The 16,901-nt window shown below is 35.7% G+C and overlaps 2 protein-coding genes across 6 annotated transcripts; both read left to right on the top strand.

The window, feature by feature from the left end:
- The first annotated feature begins 611 nt into the window (after positions 1–611).
- On the top strand, positions 612–7,345 carry LOC140813872 (shaggy-related protein kinase kappa-like). Of its 5 annotated transcripts, XM_073172660.1 has the most exons (15): positions 613–757; positions 823–908; positions 1,006–1,055; positions 2,513–2,745; positions 2,920–3,012; positions 3,097–3,156; positions 3,273–3,545; positions 3,904–3,978; positions 4,863–4,919; positions 5,023–5,163; positions 5,247–5,297; positions 5,717–5,812; positions 6,270–6,353; positions 6,442–6,544; positions 6,945–7,345. In XM_073172660.1, exons 4-15 carry the CDS (start codon positions 2,599–2,601, stop codon positions 7,031–7,033), a joined length of 1,269 nt encoding a protein of 422 aa, XP_073028761.1. In that variant the 5' UTR covers positions 613–757; positions 823–908; positions 1,006–1,055; positions 2,513–2,598; the 3' UTR covers positions 7,034–7,345. The 5 variants fall into 5 exon arrangements, with proteins under 5 accessions (XP_073028758.1, XP_073028761.1, XP_073028762.1 ...); XM_073172657.1 differs by lacking the exon at positions 1,006–1,055 and having other exon boundaries at positions 612–757; XM_073172658.1 differs by having other exon boundaries at positions 646–908.
- Positions 7,346–8,022: 677 nt separating this feature from the next.
- Positions 8,023–12,906, top strand: LOC140813871 (stromal 70 kDa heat shock-related protein, chloroplastic-like). Its single transcript, XM_073172656.1, has 9 exons — positions 8,023–8,736; positions 9,552–9,804; positions 10,724–10,803; positions 10,956–11,098; positions 11,217–11,315; positions 11,519–11,708; positions 11,798–12,196; positions 12,284–12,726; positions 12,757–12,906. The coding sequence occupies exons 1-8, from the start codon at positions 8,188–8,190 to the stop codon at positions 12,680–12,682; spliced, it is 2,112 nt and encodes a 703-aa protein (XP_073028757.1). The 5' UTR covers positions 8,023–8,187; the 3' UTR covers positions 12,683–12,726; positions 12,757–12,906.
- Positions 12,907–16,901: the final 3,995 nt, after the last annotated feature.

Raw genomic sequence — 16,901 nt, 5'->3', positions numbered from 1 at the left:
AAAAAATTGACATGCGATTAATCAAACATCTTTACTTTAAATTTTCGATAATAAAATATCATTTTTAGTCTATATTTGCTCGTATAGTAAGAACGTTCCACAACAAATGATGATGTATAATTTTGTTTTTATTTCTATTTTGTAAATCACAAGGAAAAACTCGAATCAACATTAAAACCATTCGATTTGTCAAATATAAAAATTTTAAATTTATCTATTATCTTTTACAAAATCTCTTATGAAATCTTTTCACCAATAAATTTTGTGAAATAAATCTTCTACTCGAGTGGACCTATGAAAAATATTAATTTTTATGTCAAAAATATTATTTTTCAGTACAGATATAGATCAGATCGTTCCGTCTCACGAATAAATATATTTGAAACCATCTTACATAAAATCTACTCTTGTTAGTTAATCATTTAGCAATTTGATCAAAATATTATCATAACCTTACTTTTTTCTTTGTTTTTATCTTTTTTGCTTTAAAGATGGAAGGAAAGCTGAGAGGTCATGAAAGTACAAGGACATGAAGAAGCACTGGTCTGATTGGTCGGGTGCACCGAACGTAATATAGTCCTGCAACACTGTAACATTTACCCCTTCTTTTGTCTTATTTCACTCTCACTCAACAGTCAAACACTAGCTTCAATGCTAAGTACACGCATATACATACACTCTCATCCATCGATAGATATAGAGAGGGAGCCGGAGGAGTAGTAGTGAGAGAAAGGGAGAGAGTTGTTGAAAAAAGCAGGTATTATCAAAATTCCTGTGCATTACGTCTTGTTAGTGTAAATAATTGAGTGTGTTATCCTCCAGCGGAATTGATTGGAGTTGCGGAAGGGAAGGTTAAGAAGATTAATGCATCTGATCTGTTTCGAATTTATTCCTGGGTCTCAATCAAGGTTTGGGGACTCATTTTTTTGTTTGTATTCGTTTTTATGCTTCGTGGCCGTTGTTGTGTTTGTGATTAGTTGTTTTTGGCCTTTTTTGAATCTGAAGATCTTGAGATTGAAGACAACTGTGCTGCTGGAGTTAGATCTAACAATTAGGTTAGTTTAGTGCGCCATACGCTTGAAATTAGATGTAACCGTATCTTCATTGATTGAGTGTATGCGCGTGTTAGGTAGCCAAATAAATTCGGGCAAAAAGATGTAGAGATTATAGGATCTGTGGTTATATTATGGTGTTTTATGGAAGCTGTCGAGATTTCTTTTATGATGTGAGCGTTAACATGGTAATGAGCTGAGTTTTTGAGTATTTGAGCGATAAAAGAACAGGTATATCATGCTTTTTGTATGACTGTGCTCTTACTTGAAAGTGTACAGCTTTTGGTTAAGAGGAACCACCACCTTTACGAATTGAGCCGAGATGATTAAGATGATAGGTACTTTAAAGTAGACCTGATTATTTAATTAGTTCTGGTTGACGCCATACCCGAAGAAGCTTTTATTTGGTTGAACTTCAGGTTGCTTAAATTTGTTGTTATCTAGTCGCTTGCTATTAGTCTAAGGAGTTCGTCTCTATCCAACTTCCTTAATTTGGTAAGCCTTAAATGAGTCAAGCATCGTTTATCATAATTTCAATGTTAAGTAGTACTTCAATTTCTTTGATTTGTTTACTTCATCCTGGATGATAATCTGAAAAAATAGTAGAAAGAAATGAATAAAGCAGAGTTTTCAATATTCTGGTTGATTTGCTGTTAGCATAGTTCTTACTTGGGCTATCATGAAACTCTAAGAATGCTGATTCCAGTATGAAGTGGAAAGAAGAAAAGGGAAACATAGTTTATAACTTAGATTCTTTTACACAACCTGGACATCATGTTATTTATATCAAGTGGTCAAAATAGAAAGTCTAACTGTCATGTGGGAATCTATGTACAAGTTTCAAAACAAATTCATCTAAAATTATGTTTTTCCGTGAATACCGCATGCTGTCTGGCAATTATTTGGCAATTGGTTCATATCAAAGGTGTTATGCAATCAAACTTTTTTACTGTGAACAACAAATGCAGGCAAGATACTGCTTCTTATCTGGGGGGTATTTAATCTTACACATGTACTCCCTGTTTCTCAAAGTTGTGGGTTTATGCAAAATTAAAGCATGAATCCATAATAAATTCCAAAAATAGTATCCTGCACTGAGCAAATGTCAGTTAGATACAGCTAATGATCTTAAGTATTATTAATGTTGCTGCAACCCACCTGTATTTGTTACGCGGTTAACTATAGTTCATGGAAATGCGTTCTCTCTTTATTACTGGTTCAGTTATTTTATGTTGTAGTTTTTATAGGTGTTCAAAGTTTTGATTACATGATCACAAGAGAGAACCCTTTTTTTCCCTCCTATTTGCATGTTTTGTAGTAATTTTTTGATTATACTGAAGAAGTATTGAACTTGCTTGTTTTCCCGCCTAGATTTCACTATTCTGTAATTTAAACCTGAGTGATTGGTCCATGTTCTTCTAAGTTCGTTTAGCTGACTTGGACTTCCTCACTGTATCCAGGTAAAGGCTGGTGTTGTTGAGATGGAACATCACATCCTCAAATATTGGAGAGCATATTAGTACCTTAATATTCCTTAGGCTTACTCATGGCATCTGCTGGCCTGGGGCTTGGAGGAGCTGGCAGTTCAAGATCTGCAAATGGCTTCAAGGTATCGAATAGTTCAGTTGACTGGCTGGGAAGGGAGATGAATGACATGAGATTGAGGGATAAAGTTGACCTAGACAATGATAATGTGAGTTCAAATAATTGTCCAATACTCATGCATTTACTTGTTTGTGCTTTTTGGAGTTCTTTATTATGTCGAAGGTTCAGTATCTTTTCTCGTAAACCTTAGTTTTAGACCTGTAGTGGGTGATCTTGACGGCTTTTGATAAACTTGACCTGGGAAATTCCCTTTATATCGCAGGATAGTGAGCCAGATATCATTGATGGTGTGGGTGCTGAAGCAGGTCACGTCATAAGGACTGCCATTGGTGGTCGAAATGGTCAGTCCAAGCAGGTTGGTTGAGATTGCTGTCAAGAAGTTTACTTTGCTTGCTCACTTGATTCTTGATATTCACAGATGTTTTGTGTTGGTTTACAGAATGTCAGTTACATCACAGAACATGTTGTTGGAACTGGGTCTTTTGGAGTGGTTTTTCAGGTAAGCTGAATGACAGTGGTTTGTGTATATACATGCGCTTTGCATGTCAAGATACTTACCTTGTATTTTGGTGCTACATTCTGCCCTTTTTTAATGATTCTAACTACTGGTAACAGGCAAAATGCAGGGAGACTGGAGAAATTGTGGCCATTAAAAAGGTACTTCAAGACAAGCGCTACAAGAATAGGGAGTTGCAGATTATGCAAATGTTGGACCATCCTAATATTGTAGCCCTAAAACATTATTTCTTCTCAACAACTGAGAAGGAAGAGCTATATTTGAATCTTGTCCTGGAATATGTTCCTGAAACTGTGAATCGTATTGCGCGGCAATATAGCAGGATGAACCAGAGGATGCCATTAATATATGTCAAACTCTATACCTACCAGGTATGTAATCATCTTTTAATTATTATATAAAGTAGCACTTGAATCTTTGTCCTTTTGCGTGGAGATGGTCGTTGAGTATTGACATATTCTTTTCCTGCAATTTTGCATAATTTTTTTTTTATCTCTTGCAAATGTATTGTCAGATTGATTTGGTTGATGTTCATCTTTATTTTCACAACCTAGGGATTTAGCCGGCCATTATGAATTCTTGTGGTGTAATATTTAATTTTTTTGTTATTTTCCATCTGTTCTAAGTTTTAAGAAAGCTACCGAATCTGTGAACAATAGACATATATACTAGCGTAGTTTTTTCCTTTACATATCACACACTGGTGACAAATAATTTCTTTTGCTGCAGATATGCCGAGCCCTTGCTTATATACATAATTCAGTTGGTATTTGTCACCGTGACATAAAGCCTCAGAATCTTCTTGTAAGTTTATATGACTATTATTTTTAATCAGGGCGACGAGGTTGAAAATTCATCCATTATTGCATCATTGCCTCAAACTGATGATTATCCAGCTAAATACAATTCAAACCACGCTAAATCTATATAAGTGTGTTGTCGTTCTCCAATTTTCTGTAGAAACATTAAATGATGATTTCAATGATAAAATGTCATGAGGTATTTTTTTGGATAATTTAAATGCACTGTCACAAGATATTGTCATGGACTGATCTAGAGAGCTGTCAGGGGGTGTCTATTCTTCTTATCTAGAAGTTGTATATGACTAATATTCGAAGCGACTGAAATCCAAACCAGTTAATCAACTAGGGTGGCTAAAGATACGTGATAATACTTTCAGCTAAACATCTGTGGGTGTTTGAGCATTTGTAGTACGTAGTGGTAATTAGAGAACTCGGTATACATTGATGTGAAGGTACACGGTGGATTATTTTTCAATCTAAAAGCCAAAAATCATGCAGACAACGATTTCAAGAAAAAAGCCATAAGATTTTACACAGAACCTTTTTACCCTATGTCATTTTGTTGAATGCTATTGTGTGGAACTATCTGATATATACTGTCACTTTATTTTCCAGCTGCATTATATTTTAAAATGAAGAGTTCTCTGTCTGATTGGATGTTGGAAATGAGTGATGCCTAAGTGTAATTTATCAATTCTGATAATTTGTATACAAGTTTATCAAAAACTGTAGCTAGAAATATTACAGCAACTTGGCAAAATAGAAGATGGCCTTAAGTCCTGCTAAATAGTGTTGAGGGTCAGAGATAAGCTAATCAGTTGTTTTCTTTTTGTTACGCTGTTTTCATTAATTTTAGATGTTGAAGTTATATTATTTTACTTTCAGGTGAATCCGCACACGCATCAGCTGAAACTTTGTGATTTTGGCAGTGCCAAAGTTTTGGTACGTCTTTGTGAAGGATGATTATTAATGCTTTTCGTTGCCAAAATAATTGATTTACATTCAAAAAGTTGGTCATTTCTCATTTCTGTGGATCATTATACAGGTGAAAGGAGAACCCAATATATCCTATATCTGTTCAAGATATTACCGTGCTCCTGAACTTATTTTTGGTGCCACAGAATACACCACTGCAATTGATATATGGTCAACTGGTTGTGTAATGGCTGAGTTATTACTTGGACAGGTTTTGTGATGACTGTCTAAACTTATGTTTCTAATCTCTTTTGCCTCTTTGAGTTAATCAGATGTAGCTCTCTGATTTTGCAGCCATTGTTTCCAGGGGAGAGTGGAGTTGATCAACTTGTTGAAATTATTAAGGTTATTCCAGTTGCACTGATAGTTGGATTTATATATTTTTTTCAAGTTATATCAATGGAATATATGTGCCAAAATGTCAACTTTTTGTATCCTGCAAATGAAGATATTTTCAATTTACTTGAGCAAAAACTTGGTATATTTGGATAAATTTTTGTATGACGCTAACTTTTTAAATCCAAAAGATGTAGTTCACTTTGATATTTGTTAAATAAAAAAACAACTGACAATTTTGCGTGGGTCATGAGGTGGGAAATCTAAGATTGAGTTGACATGTTGCCATTTTGGTGTACTAGCTGTGAAACTCAATATTTGTGCCGGAAGATGCTGCTCCAATACCCGTCTTAAAACCGTTTCATAAAAAATTATTGTCATGCCGACCTTTTCAAATTCCAATTATTTATGCCCATTACCCAATACAGGTATTGGGAACACCAACAAGAGAGGAGATCAAATGCATGAACCCAAACTATACCGAGTTCAAGTTTCCTCAGATTAAACCCCATCCTTGGCACAAGGTATGTCATGTAAGCCTTCTTTTTGTCTGTATCCATCATCAGTTATATTTTGAGTCAAAAGGCTCTAAAGGCTGTTTGATGCATATGTCAGTCTATCTTTTGTAAAATTTGGTCAAAAGTGAGTGTTCTATTTCAGTTTGATGCATTATGCTGCCATTAATATTGGAAGTCATTGTGGAGGCAGGCACGGGTACTTAAAATAAAAGAAATGTTTGGATATATATTTAAGAGGCCAACCTCGCAACTAGCGAGAATGTGCTATTACGATGATGAAGATGATGATGTGTGTGTGTGTGTATAAGAGAGTGACTGATTTAAACCTATTTGGAGCTTAATTGTCTCTAACTTAACGAGCATTACCTTCTGAATGTGGAACTTCCTCCAAAAAGAAACCATTTCCAAGCTTTCCGGCTTTGAGTGAAACCATTGTGTGATCACGTGCTGCATACAATTTCAGGTCTTCCAGAAGCGTCTACCTCCAGAAGCAGTGGACTTGGTATGCCGGTTTTTCCAGTACTCACCAAATCTCAGATGCACAGCCGTAAGTTCAATCCTCATTCTCAACCAGATATAGCCCTTTTAAAATCTGAAGTCAATCTACGTCTTATATGTTTCTCATGGCATCGCAGTTGGAAGCTTGTATTCACCCTTTCTTTGACGAATTAAGGGATCCAAACACCCGACTTCCAAATGGTCGCCCTCTTCCTCCACTCTTTAACTTCAAACCTCAAGGTATATTTCACTTTATACTGCCATATGGAATCATTGAATAGTTGGTATTTATGGTGACTATTTCGCCAGGCAGCACAACGTAAGATGAAAAACAAATTGTCCTCCCCATTTTAAGGTTTATTGGTGTGGTTTTTGAAGTTGAGCGTTCACACTGCATTTTCTTGACCTGAACTTAAATTATGTCTACTTTTGGTCTTCTGATGAAATTTATAACTTACACGAGCCGAGGTAGTCTGTCACTTCGTGTCAAAATCCTTGCATCGTCAAACGATCTACTTGGGTTTTCCCCCCACCCCTCCCCATGCCAGCTCTCCACGGGGCTAGAATGTAACAGTTGAAGTCATTGCATCTATACTTTTACAAGTATCTTGAGTTTTGACATGCCCTTTGTTGTTTGCAGAGCTTTCACGTGTACCTCTCGAGACCATCAACCGTCTTATCCCGGAGCATGCAAGGAGGCAGAACTTATTCATGGCCTTCCACTCATAGAAAGTACATGCAATCCAACAGCTCCTGTTCGTCGATACTACTCAGATTTGATTAGTTTAACGTCTGTTACGCGAAGGAAACAAGTTTTAACTTGTACCATGCCGATGTTATGGTCTTGACGACTTTTATTACGTGCTTGTGTCTTATCTACCTGGGGCGTCGTATGTATATTTATCGGGGTGTGACAAAATGTTAGGGCGCCCAGGCAGAGCTGTTTTTGTATCAGATTTCATGCATATGAGTCAGTTGCAATATCGCCAAAAGATCTATCGTTTGGACAAAATGAAAGATGTAAATGATGAGTTTATTTTTTGTGGACCTCACTAGTTTTTGGAGACAAAAGGCATATATATATATATATTATATTATATCATATCATATCGCTCCCTAGAATTTTCGCCGTATACTTGTAAGCTTGGGAAATATTATAAATAAAAATATTATTAGCTCAGTTAATAGTTAATACCAATGTTCTATATGGTGAACAAGCATTCGCTTTTTAGTTTTAACTATTAAAATTTTAACTTAAAATAGATAAATATTGAATAAAAAATTATGATGTGCTGATCGATAGTGAGCTCATTTTTTTGTAATAAATAACGAGCTCATTTGACTTATAGTATAGATTTGTACTAACTATTATTCAATTTTAGCAACTTTATATTTTTAACAACTTAAAAATTTATCTAGTTAAATTTAAATTTATGGTATTTTTATTTAGTATTTGAATTAAATTATTATAATTAAATTAAAAATTAGAATATATATTTTAACTCTTAAAACTCATACTAAACTTGTATAATTGTGCAAAGTTTGCTAGTCTCTAATTCGGCTCACACACCAAATTTTTGAAATCGTTCTGGCCCAAACAAAGGACGGCTAACAATCGCCTCGCCGTCCCTCCCCCAAGAAAAATCAAGACGTTTCCATATCGTACACGTGTCCTCACCTAACCCTCTCCCTCTCTCTCTCTCTCTCTCTCTCTCTCTCTCAATCCCCCCTTCCTCTTATCTTCTTCACTTACCTCAAAAACCCTCGGTCTGCATAACATTCCCAATTTCTAGGGTTCATTTTTTGCGATCAACAGGAAATCCAATCTCTCTTGTGCTCGCGATAACATCTAAGTTTTTCGTTTTCTATTCTACTTTGAGAAAATGGCATCCTCCGCAGCTCAAATTCACGCTCTTGGTGCCACGACTCACTTTACATCTGCTAGTACAGCTGGGAATAATCCTGCTAAAACCGTGTTTTTCGGAACGAAGCTCAATAATACGGTGTCTTTTGGGTTGAAGTTGCGAACCAAGGCCAGGAACAGCAGTTCACGGAGGAACTCTCAGCTACGTGTGGTGGCGGAGAAAGTTGTTGGGATTGATCTGGGGACTACAAATTCTGCTGTTGCTGCGATGGAAGGTGGGAAGCCCACAATTGTGACCAATGTTGAGGGCCAGAGAACGACGCCATCTGTCGTTGCTTACACGAAAACTGGTGATAGGCTGGTGGGCCAAATCGCTAAGCGCCAGGCGGTGGTGAATCCTGTAAATACTTTCTTCTCGGTGAAGAGGTTTATTGGGAGGAAGATGTCAGAAGTTGACGAGGAGTCTAAGCAGGTTTCGTACCATGTGGTGAGAGATGAGAATGGGAATGTTAAGCTCGATTGCCCTGCCATTGGGAAACAGTTTGCAGCCGAGGAAATCTCAGCTCAGGTATATTCGCACATGTTCCGTTTTTATCTTAAAAAATTATTTGTTTGTTTGTTTTTATTTTACTGATTTAGTTATTGTGGATTGGAATCTTTATTGGTTTATGCTCTAAATTGATTGTTTTAAATTTCGAGATTGAATTGCTATTTCATTTTATGTTTGAGAATAAAATCTGGATGCGTTGAATATGTTGGTGAAGTTTCATAAAAGCAAGAATTTTTCTTTTTTGATTTCATGTACTTGATAGAGACTTAGACATCTCAAGTCACTTACATTGCTTTAAATTCACGAAACTCCAAGTGCATATTTCATCCTATATTTTTTGGGTACCCATAATCTTGACCTCTAAGAGACAGTAATTTTGCCAGATGGCCATTCTCGAGAAGTTCACTGCTCTGTTGTTTTGTCTAACAAGGAAATTTACCAGGATTGTTTAGCATTTGATGTTTTTGCTTTATGTGTTGATATTTGCATATTAATTTATGGTGTCTTTTTATAGAGAATTGATTCATAGTGGAAAGGCATATGGTTTATTCTTTTCCTGGAAGTTCTTCTCTAAGATCAATTTTCCAGCACCTCCCAGGCTTTCTGTTTCCCTTCTAAACAGTTTGTGTCTATTGCTGCTTACAGACAAAATAGCAGAACCATTACCATTTAATTCTGAAAACTATGCATTTTACTGATCTGTTTCATTTTTTGGTTATAGAAAACTAAAATGATGCTTTTCTAGGGTTTATTTTTGCATCAAATTCTTGACTGGCACAGTTAGATTATATGATTTAATTTCATCTAGTGACTTTTGTTATTTTCGGTTGTAGGTACTGAGGAAGCTTGTGGATGACGCATCAAAGTTTTTGAATGACAAGGTCACAAAAGCAGTGGTCACAGTTCCTGCATACTTTAATGATTCTCAGAGAACTGCAACCAAGGATGCTGGTCGTATTGCTGGACTGGAGGTTCTCCGAATTATAAATGAGCCAACTGCTGCATCATTGGCCTATGGTTTTGAGAAGAAAAGCAACGAAACCATTCTGGTTTTTGATCTTGGAGGTGGTACTTTTGATGTTTCAGGTATGTATGTGTTTTTTTTTATTCCCTTTAAGCCGCAAACTCCAGAAAAGTTCTTTGTTGGTGATTGTTTTGAGCAAATTTTTCTATATGGTTCAAACAATATGCATGCTTTTTAATTCTCTGTTGAATTGATGTACTTTTTGTTCTGGCATGACCTATTTGTTTTGTGTCATCACAAGCTTTCATCTGAGTTTGATCAAGTACCTGAGCATTTGTTATATTGGCAATTTTGAGAATATCTTTCAGGCCTGTTGAATTGTGTTTATCTATTACGTATATTCGTGAGTGCAATGGTTTTTTTTTTTTTGAAATTGTAGGTTGTGTAGCAAATACTAGGAGTAAAATAATTGTGGAATTTTAGCTTTTACAGTTTTACTTATGAATGATATGCATTTAAGGGTTGTGTTGCAGGTATATTCATATTTTTGGTTTTAAACTATTGTTTTTGGCAGTGTTTTAATCTATGTAGCATGGACACCTTAAAAAAATTCGGAAGTATCGAACACGGATACGACATACGTGTCGGATACGGCAAAATCTGTGCCATTGACTTTTTTAGGGTTGATCAGTCAGACACGGCGAGGACACACCGCAGACACGTTTTGGCAAAAAAAATTCAAAAAATTTTGAATTTTTTTCTTTTTGGATCACTCTTCGTGTATATTTACATGAATATATACATAATTCTACATTATATTTATATCTCTACAATTTTTAATTTTTAATACTAAATTTATGTTTGTTTATATATATATATGTGATATTTATATAGTTTTTAATAATTGTCGTATCCTAGTCGTATCGTGCTTTATATTTTCAAAATTTTTCGTATCGCCGTATCGTATTCGATACGATACCCGTACCCGTATATATGCAACATAGGTTTTAATGAGTTTTTTGGCTTCTACTGCAATGCTAGTTCTTGAGGTTGGTGATGGTGTCTTCGAGGTGCTGTCTACTTCTGGAGATACGCATCTTGGTGGTGATGACTTTGACAAGGTTTATTTTTCTTTGATTTACCGAAGACAACTTTCCAGTCCTCCCTTTTTACTAACACATTTTGTTACTAGTACATTTACCTGACATGTCCCTTTGGTTTATTGTATTAATTTATTATTGCTCTGATAATTTTAAATGCATTGGAATTCTAGAGAATTGTTGATTGGCTTGCTGCAAATTTCAAGAAGGATGAGGGAATAGATCTATTGAAGGACAAACAAGCCCTTCAGCGCTTGACTGAAACAGCAGAGAAAGCTAAAATGGAACTGTCATCTTTGACACAAACTAATATTAGGCATGTTTATGTTTTTGTGACATTGTTTCTTAGTATTGATGTGTATGAATTCTCATGACTCTATTTTGCAAGTCTTAGTGTGAGTGAATTCTTACCATTTTTCCTTCACTTTGGTCAGTTTGCCTTTTATTACTGCCACTGCAGATGGCCCCAAACATATTGAAACCACTATCACGCGGGCGAAGTTTGAAGAATTGTGCTCAGACCTGCTGGACAGGTGAGTTTTGACCACAATTTGATTCCCTTTTTTCTTTATTTAATTTCTTCTTTTAAATATTGTTTCTATCTTTTTTTCATGTCTGCCAGTTACCGTTCTCTGTTTATTCTCTTTTGCTGGGTCCTTTTTGTTGGGGTTATTTTTCTCTTTTTCTGTCATTTTACTTAACTTAAACCTTTTGAGTTATTATGTTTCTTTCTCAGGCTTAAAACACCTGTTCAGAATTCCTTGAGTGATGCAAAACTCTCATTCAGCGATCTAGACGAGGTCATCCTTGTAGGTGGATCCACACGAATTCCAGCTGTCCAGGAACTTGTCAAGAAATTGACTGGAAAGGACCCAAATGTTACAGTGAATCCTGATGAAGTTGTTGCCCTTGGAGCTGCAGTCCAAGTACTCCCATCTTATACTTTCTTTAGCTGTTATATATTGGTAGAGTAATGTTAGTCTGATTTGATTTCCCACTTATTTTATTGGGATAGGCTGGTGTTTTGGCGGGAGATGTCAGTGATATCGTCCTTTTGGATGTAACACCTTTGTCTTTGGGGTTGGAAACTCTCGGGGGAGTAATGACAAAGATTATTCCAAGAAATACCACCTTGCCAACCTCAAAATCCGAAGTATTTTCAACAGCTGCTGATGGTCAAACGAGTGTTGAGATCAATGTCCTTCAAGGTGAAAGAGAGTTTGTTCGGGACAACAAAACTGTAGGCAGCTTCCGTCTAGATGGAATTCCCCCTGCCCCACGCGGGATTCCTCAAATTGAGGTCAAATTTGACATAGATGCCAATGGCATCCTCTCTGTCACCGCCATTGACAAAGGAACTGGGAAGAAGCAAGATATCACCATTACGGGTGCTAGCACGTTGCCTAGTGATGAGGTAATAAGTTTGGGAGAGAGGAAATACACTTTTGCACATTACTTTTTGGATGAATCCTTGTATATGAAATTATGAATACATCTACAGGTGGAGAGAATGGTTAAAGAAGCTGAAAAGTTCTCTAAAGAAGACAAGGAGAAGAGAGATGCCATAGATACCAAGAATCAGGCCGATTCTGTTGTTTACCAGACGGAGAAGCAGTTGAAAGAACTTGGAGACAAAGTTCCTGCCCCTGTAAAAGAGAAAGTCGAAGCAAAACTTGGAGAACTCAAAACCGTCATATCTGGAGGATCGACTCAGGCAATAAAGGAAGCTATGGCTGCACTCAATCAGGAAGTTATGCAGCTTGGCCAGTCACTATACAACCAACCAGGTGCTTCCCCTGGTACCGGCCCAGCACCTGGCGGAGGTTCTAGCACATCAGAATCAACAAACAAGGGACCCGAAGGTGATGTCATTGATGCGGATTTCACAGATAGCCAGTAGGGACATTCGAATTTATGCTGTTCACCATTTTTGACTCATATCTAGTATTGCTGTATTGGTATGTATGGATCGAGTTTGAGAAAATTTTAGTTGTATCTTAAGATGGTAACATGTGTTAGAAGTCTCATGGTATTATTTTTAGGGAAAGAAACTCGGTCCCTGGAATGTTCTGTTTCTGCACTTTGAGATTTGCTAATAAGAATTATGGTTGCTCTGATTCATCACATTATTGAATCTTTAGATAATATTCCAAACTTTTTTTTTTTAATAAAGTATGGTTAAATGATATTATGAATCTTTAAGAATAAATAGTATTGCGATCCTCGGTATTATTAATCTACTTTTAAATAATAATAAATATTAAAAAATAAATTGGTTTAATAAATCCGATTTTTTTAATGTTTATTATATCAAGTAATATAAAAGGTTGGCGTAACCAGATAGGAAGTCGAACGAAACAACCACAGACTGTTATTCAAAGACGAATTCAACGTCGTTCACGATTGAATATGATACCTTTCAAATATCATATTTTTCTGCGTCCAATCCAAGAGACCCTTTGAAATTTGGAGTATAGATAAGAACATTTTTAATCAAGATTCCTAAATAATTTTATTGTTTAGTAGTTTTAGTAAAAAGAAAAATAAATAAAAGTTTAGGCAAAAACTTGTGTGAGACGGTCTCACGGGTCATATTTGTGAGACGGATCTCTTATTTGGGTCATCCATGAATAAGTATTACTTTTTATGCTAAGAGTATTACTTTTTATTGTGAATATGGGTAGGGTTGACCCGTCTCACGGATTAAGATCTGTGAGACGGTCTCACATGAGACCTACTCAAAAGTTTAATCTTCCTAAAAAAAAAGGTTTCCTATACATCAGAAATGTTTGTGATTCAATTATTGCATTTAGTTTGTTTGAATTCCCAGAATTCAAATCCTTCTATTTAAATTTTTAAGGTGTCTTTTGATAAGATAAATTTGCCATTCAAGAAATGAGATTACTGAATCTCTTGAATTTTTTCTGGACGGGAAAACAAAATTATTTGGTTTTTTAATTAGAGTAACTCCGTGTGACGCGGTTTCAAGAAGTCGACCCAATCCATATTTGCAATAAAAAGTAACATTTTTTTTTTACATAAAATGTAATATTTTTTTTTACATAAAATGTAATATTTTTTCATGGTCGATTCGGAGATCCGTATTATAAAATTGACCTTGAAGACGGTCTCTTAAGAGTTTCAGTGATTGGATTAATATATTTTTGTCGTATCAAAACATTATAGGTTAATGCTAATAATTTGTAGTCCATCTGACATCAAAGTCTCATATTTAGAACAAAATCTATCTGAGTTCGAAACTCAACTTACAACCCCTTCCAAACTTACAATCCCCTCCATCAAATCAAATGAATAAATACATAAAGTCAATCTCCTACAAAATATTTCATGGCAAAAACTTGTGTGAAACGGTCTCATGGGTCGTATTTGTGAGACGGATCTCTTATGTGGGTCACTCATGAAAAAGTATTATTTTTTATGCTAAGAGTATTACTTTTTATTATGAATATGGGTAGGGTTGACCCGTCTCACAGATTATGATCCGTGAGACGGTCTCACATGAGACCCACTCATATTTCATCTAATTAATTTGAATAATTACCCAATTAAAAACAAGAGCCAAGTCACCCGAAGCCAGCTGAATTATGAGTCTCTAAATTCCACATTGATCTCAAATGCAATTTTTGTCGTTGGGTCAACTTTTTTTTTTTTTTTTACATTTTCATTTTATTTATGTCGTTTATTAAAAAATAATAAATTCAAAAGGCTACATATGGAATCTTCAAAATTTTATAACGTGTGTTAGATACTTGAAGACTCTTTTAATTATATCAAATGAAAGTCATTGGTTGTCTATTTAAGCACACCATAACACATCAAAAATACATAATATTATATGATAATAATAATGATAATAATAATAATAATGTTAATAATAAAGATATTAATAATATTTGAATTAATAAGTGTAAATATCATAAAAATAAAAATATTATTGATAAACATGACCAACATTAAAATATATTTTTTATTAATTTATTAAAATATATACTAATAAATTATTTTTTCAAAATAAAAACACATCTTTATATTTTTTTAATTTTAAATCAAATTAATAAGAAAGTTTTATATTAAATATAGGATCGATATCTAAAATAAATTTTTTATTCAATAAATAACTTTAACATTTTAAGAAATAAGAGAAGAAAAATGTAATTTATTGAGTTTTGATATTTTATCTCACTTGATTTGTTAGATTAATAATCAAATAATTATCCAAAAAATTAGATCTTAAAACGGGTCAAAATGATTATTAAAACATCTTAAGTGTGAAGGCCCGAAATTCCTTGCTTGAAAATTTGGGGAAATTTTGAAAATTTTCTTTTTAAATAATTAAAATGCCTCATTCATAATTAAACCGATAAACAAATTTTGATATCCAAGATGGCAGCGGAAGAAAATATTTGTTTGCGAAATAACAATTTAAGAATATCCAACAACTGATAAAAATTGTTTGCGGAATAAAATAATAAATGCTGAACTGAGGTCCTCGGGTGCCACTACTGCCGACCCAAGCTGGCTCACTTGTCCCCGCCCTCGGCCTCCTGCTCATCAGTACCTACAACAATCAAGTCTAGTGAGTCTAAAGACTCAACATGCAAATATCGTAGGTAACAAGTAAATACTAAAGTAAAATTTGCATGGGATAAAATGTCATGTCATGGGGCATACTGAAAATAACTTGTACTGAGCAAGTATATTACGTGCATAGCTGAACCGAAAGTCAGAGTAAAAATGTTTGCTCCTTGGAGCCCTGTACTGAAATAATATGAAATGATTTTCTGTTGAGATTATGGTCTACGCATGTGGCCTCTGCACTGAACTAAACTGATCGGTAACTGGCTATCGGGGGAGTATCAAACTGAACTGAACTGACCGGTCACTAGCGAGCGGGTGGTACCAAACTGAACTGATCGGTCACTGGCGACCGAGTAAAATAGTGCTCCCATAATAGTGAATTGACCACAAGCAATATCGCATAAATCTCAAAAATAATCATTTTCTAATTTCATGCACGTAATATAATTAAATGGCATAATGAAAATATCCTGTATATTTTACCAACTGGATTGGATCGCTCCCAGGCTCGCTGCAACCTAAATACGTCATGAAAAATATGCAATAGATTTTACTTGACCAAACTATGCAATTAAGTTTGAAAATGCGACAATTACGTCTAACGACTTCGTATTTAATCATGACTCCGAACCAACCCAAACCAACACTGAACCGTCATATAGTCATGATTAAAATACGCTTAAAATAATGAAATAATGCTCCTAAAATGATATGGGTCGAAATCTAGGTGAAATGGAGGCCAAAACATGAAACGCTCTTTCGAGAGTCAATTTGGCACATTGCACCGTAAATTCTCGTACGATCCTCAAAAATGATCCGAATCACGAACGGTCGAAAACATGACCTTCCTAACTCGATGGGGCACTGTTCAGTCCAAAGCCATAGGCTAAAAGCCAACCAAGAACTCAGACGGGCCTCCGAACCGTCACAGCAAGTTGCTGTCAAATTCCAGCAGCTGCGCAATTGCATGTCTTGTGTTGTTTTCGAGACTACCGGCCATTGGGGCGTGAACCACCGACCAGAGACTCTTACTAACATCTCAAGGAATGATTTGAACCATGGCTAAGGGCCCTAGGCCAGCCACAATCCTCACCATTCCAGGAACCAACCGAAAACTCTTACCGAGGGCCCTCATGCGTGCGTGTGTGGTGTTGTGCTTCGCTTGCTGTCTCGAATCGTTCCAGTGGCCATTTGGTTGACCATGGCACGATCTAGACATCTTGGGGTATGGTATGAACCGTGGCTAAGGGCCATAGGCCAACCAAGATCCACACCATTCCCAAAAATCGAATCAATACATGCTGTATAATGAAGGGGCCGAAGGGTGTAGGGGCTGTTCTTGATGTTTTAATTGAAAACCGAGTAACCATGGACCAAGCCACCAAAAGGGCGACTTAGTCACGTCTTAGGCATGCTAGGGAAGTGATATAACCATGGCTATAGGCCTTGGGGCAGCTATGATCATATTCATTTCTCCTTTGACAGCAACTGAATTTCGAAAAAGCATCAATGGACAAAAA

Source organism: Primulina eburnea, chromosome 15, assembly GCF_022965805.1.
Source record: "Primulina eburnea isolate SZY01 chromosome 15, ASM2296580v1, whole genome shotgun sequence".
Classification (NCBI taxonomy): Eukaryota; Viridiplantae; Streptophyta; class Magnoliopsida; order Lamiales; family Gesneriaceae; genus Primulina; species Primulina eburnea.
Note: the sequence above shows the minus strand (reverse complement) of the source record. Positions and strands in the feature narration are given on the sequence as shown.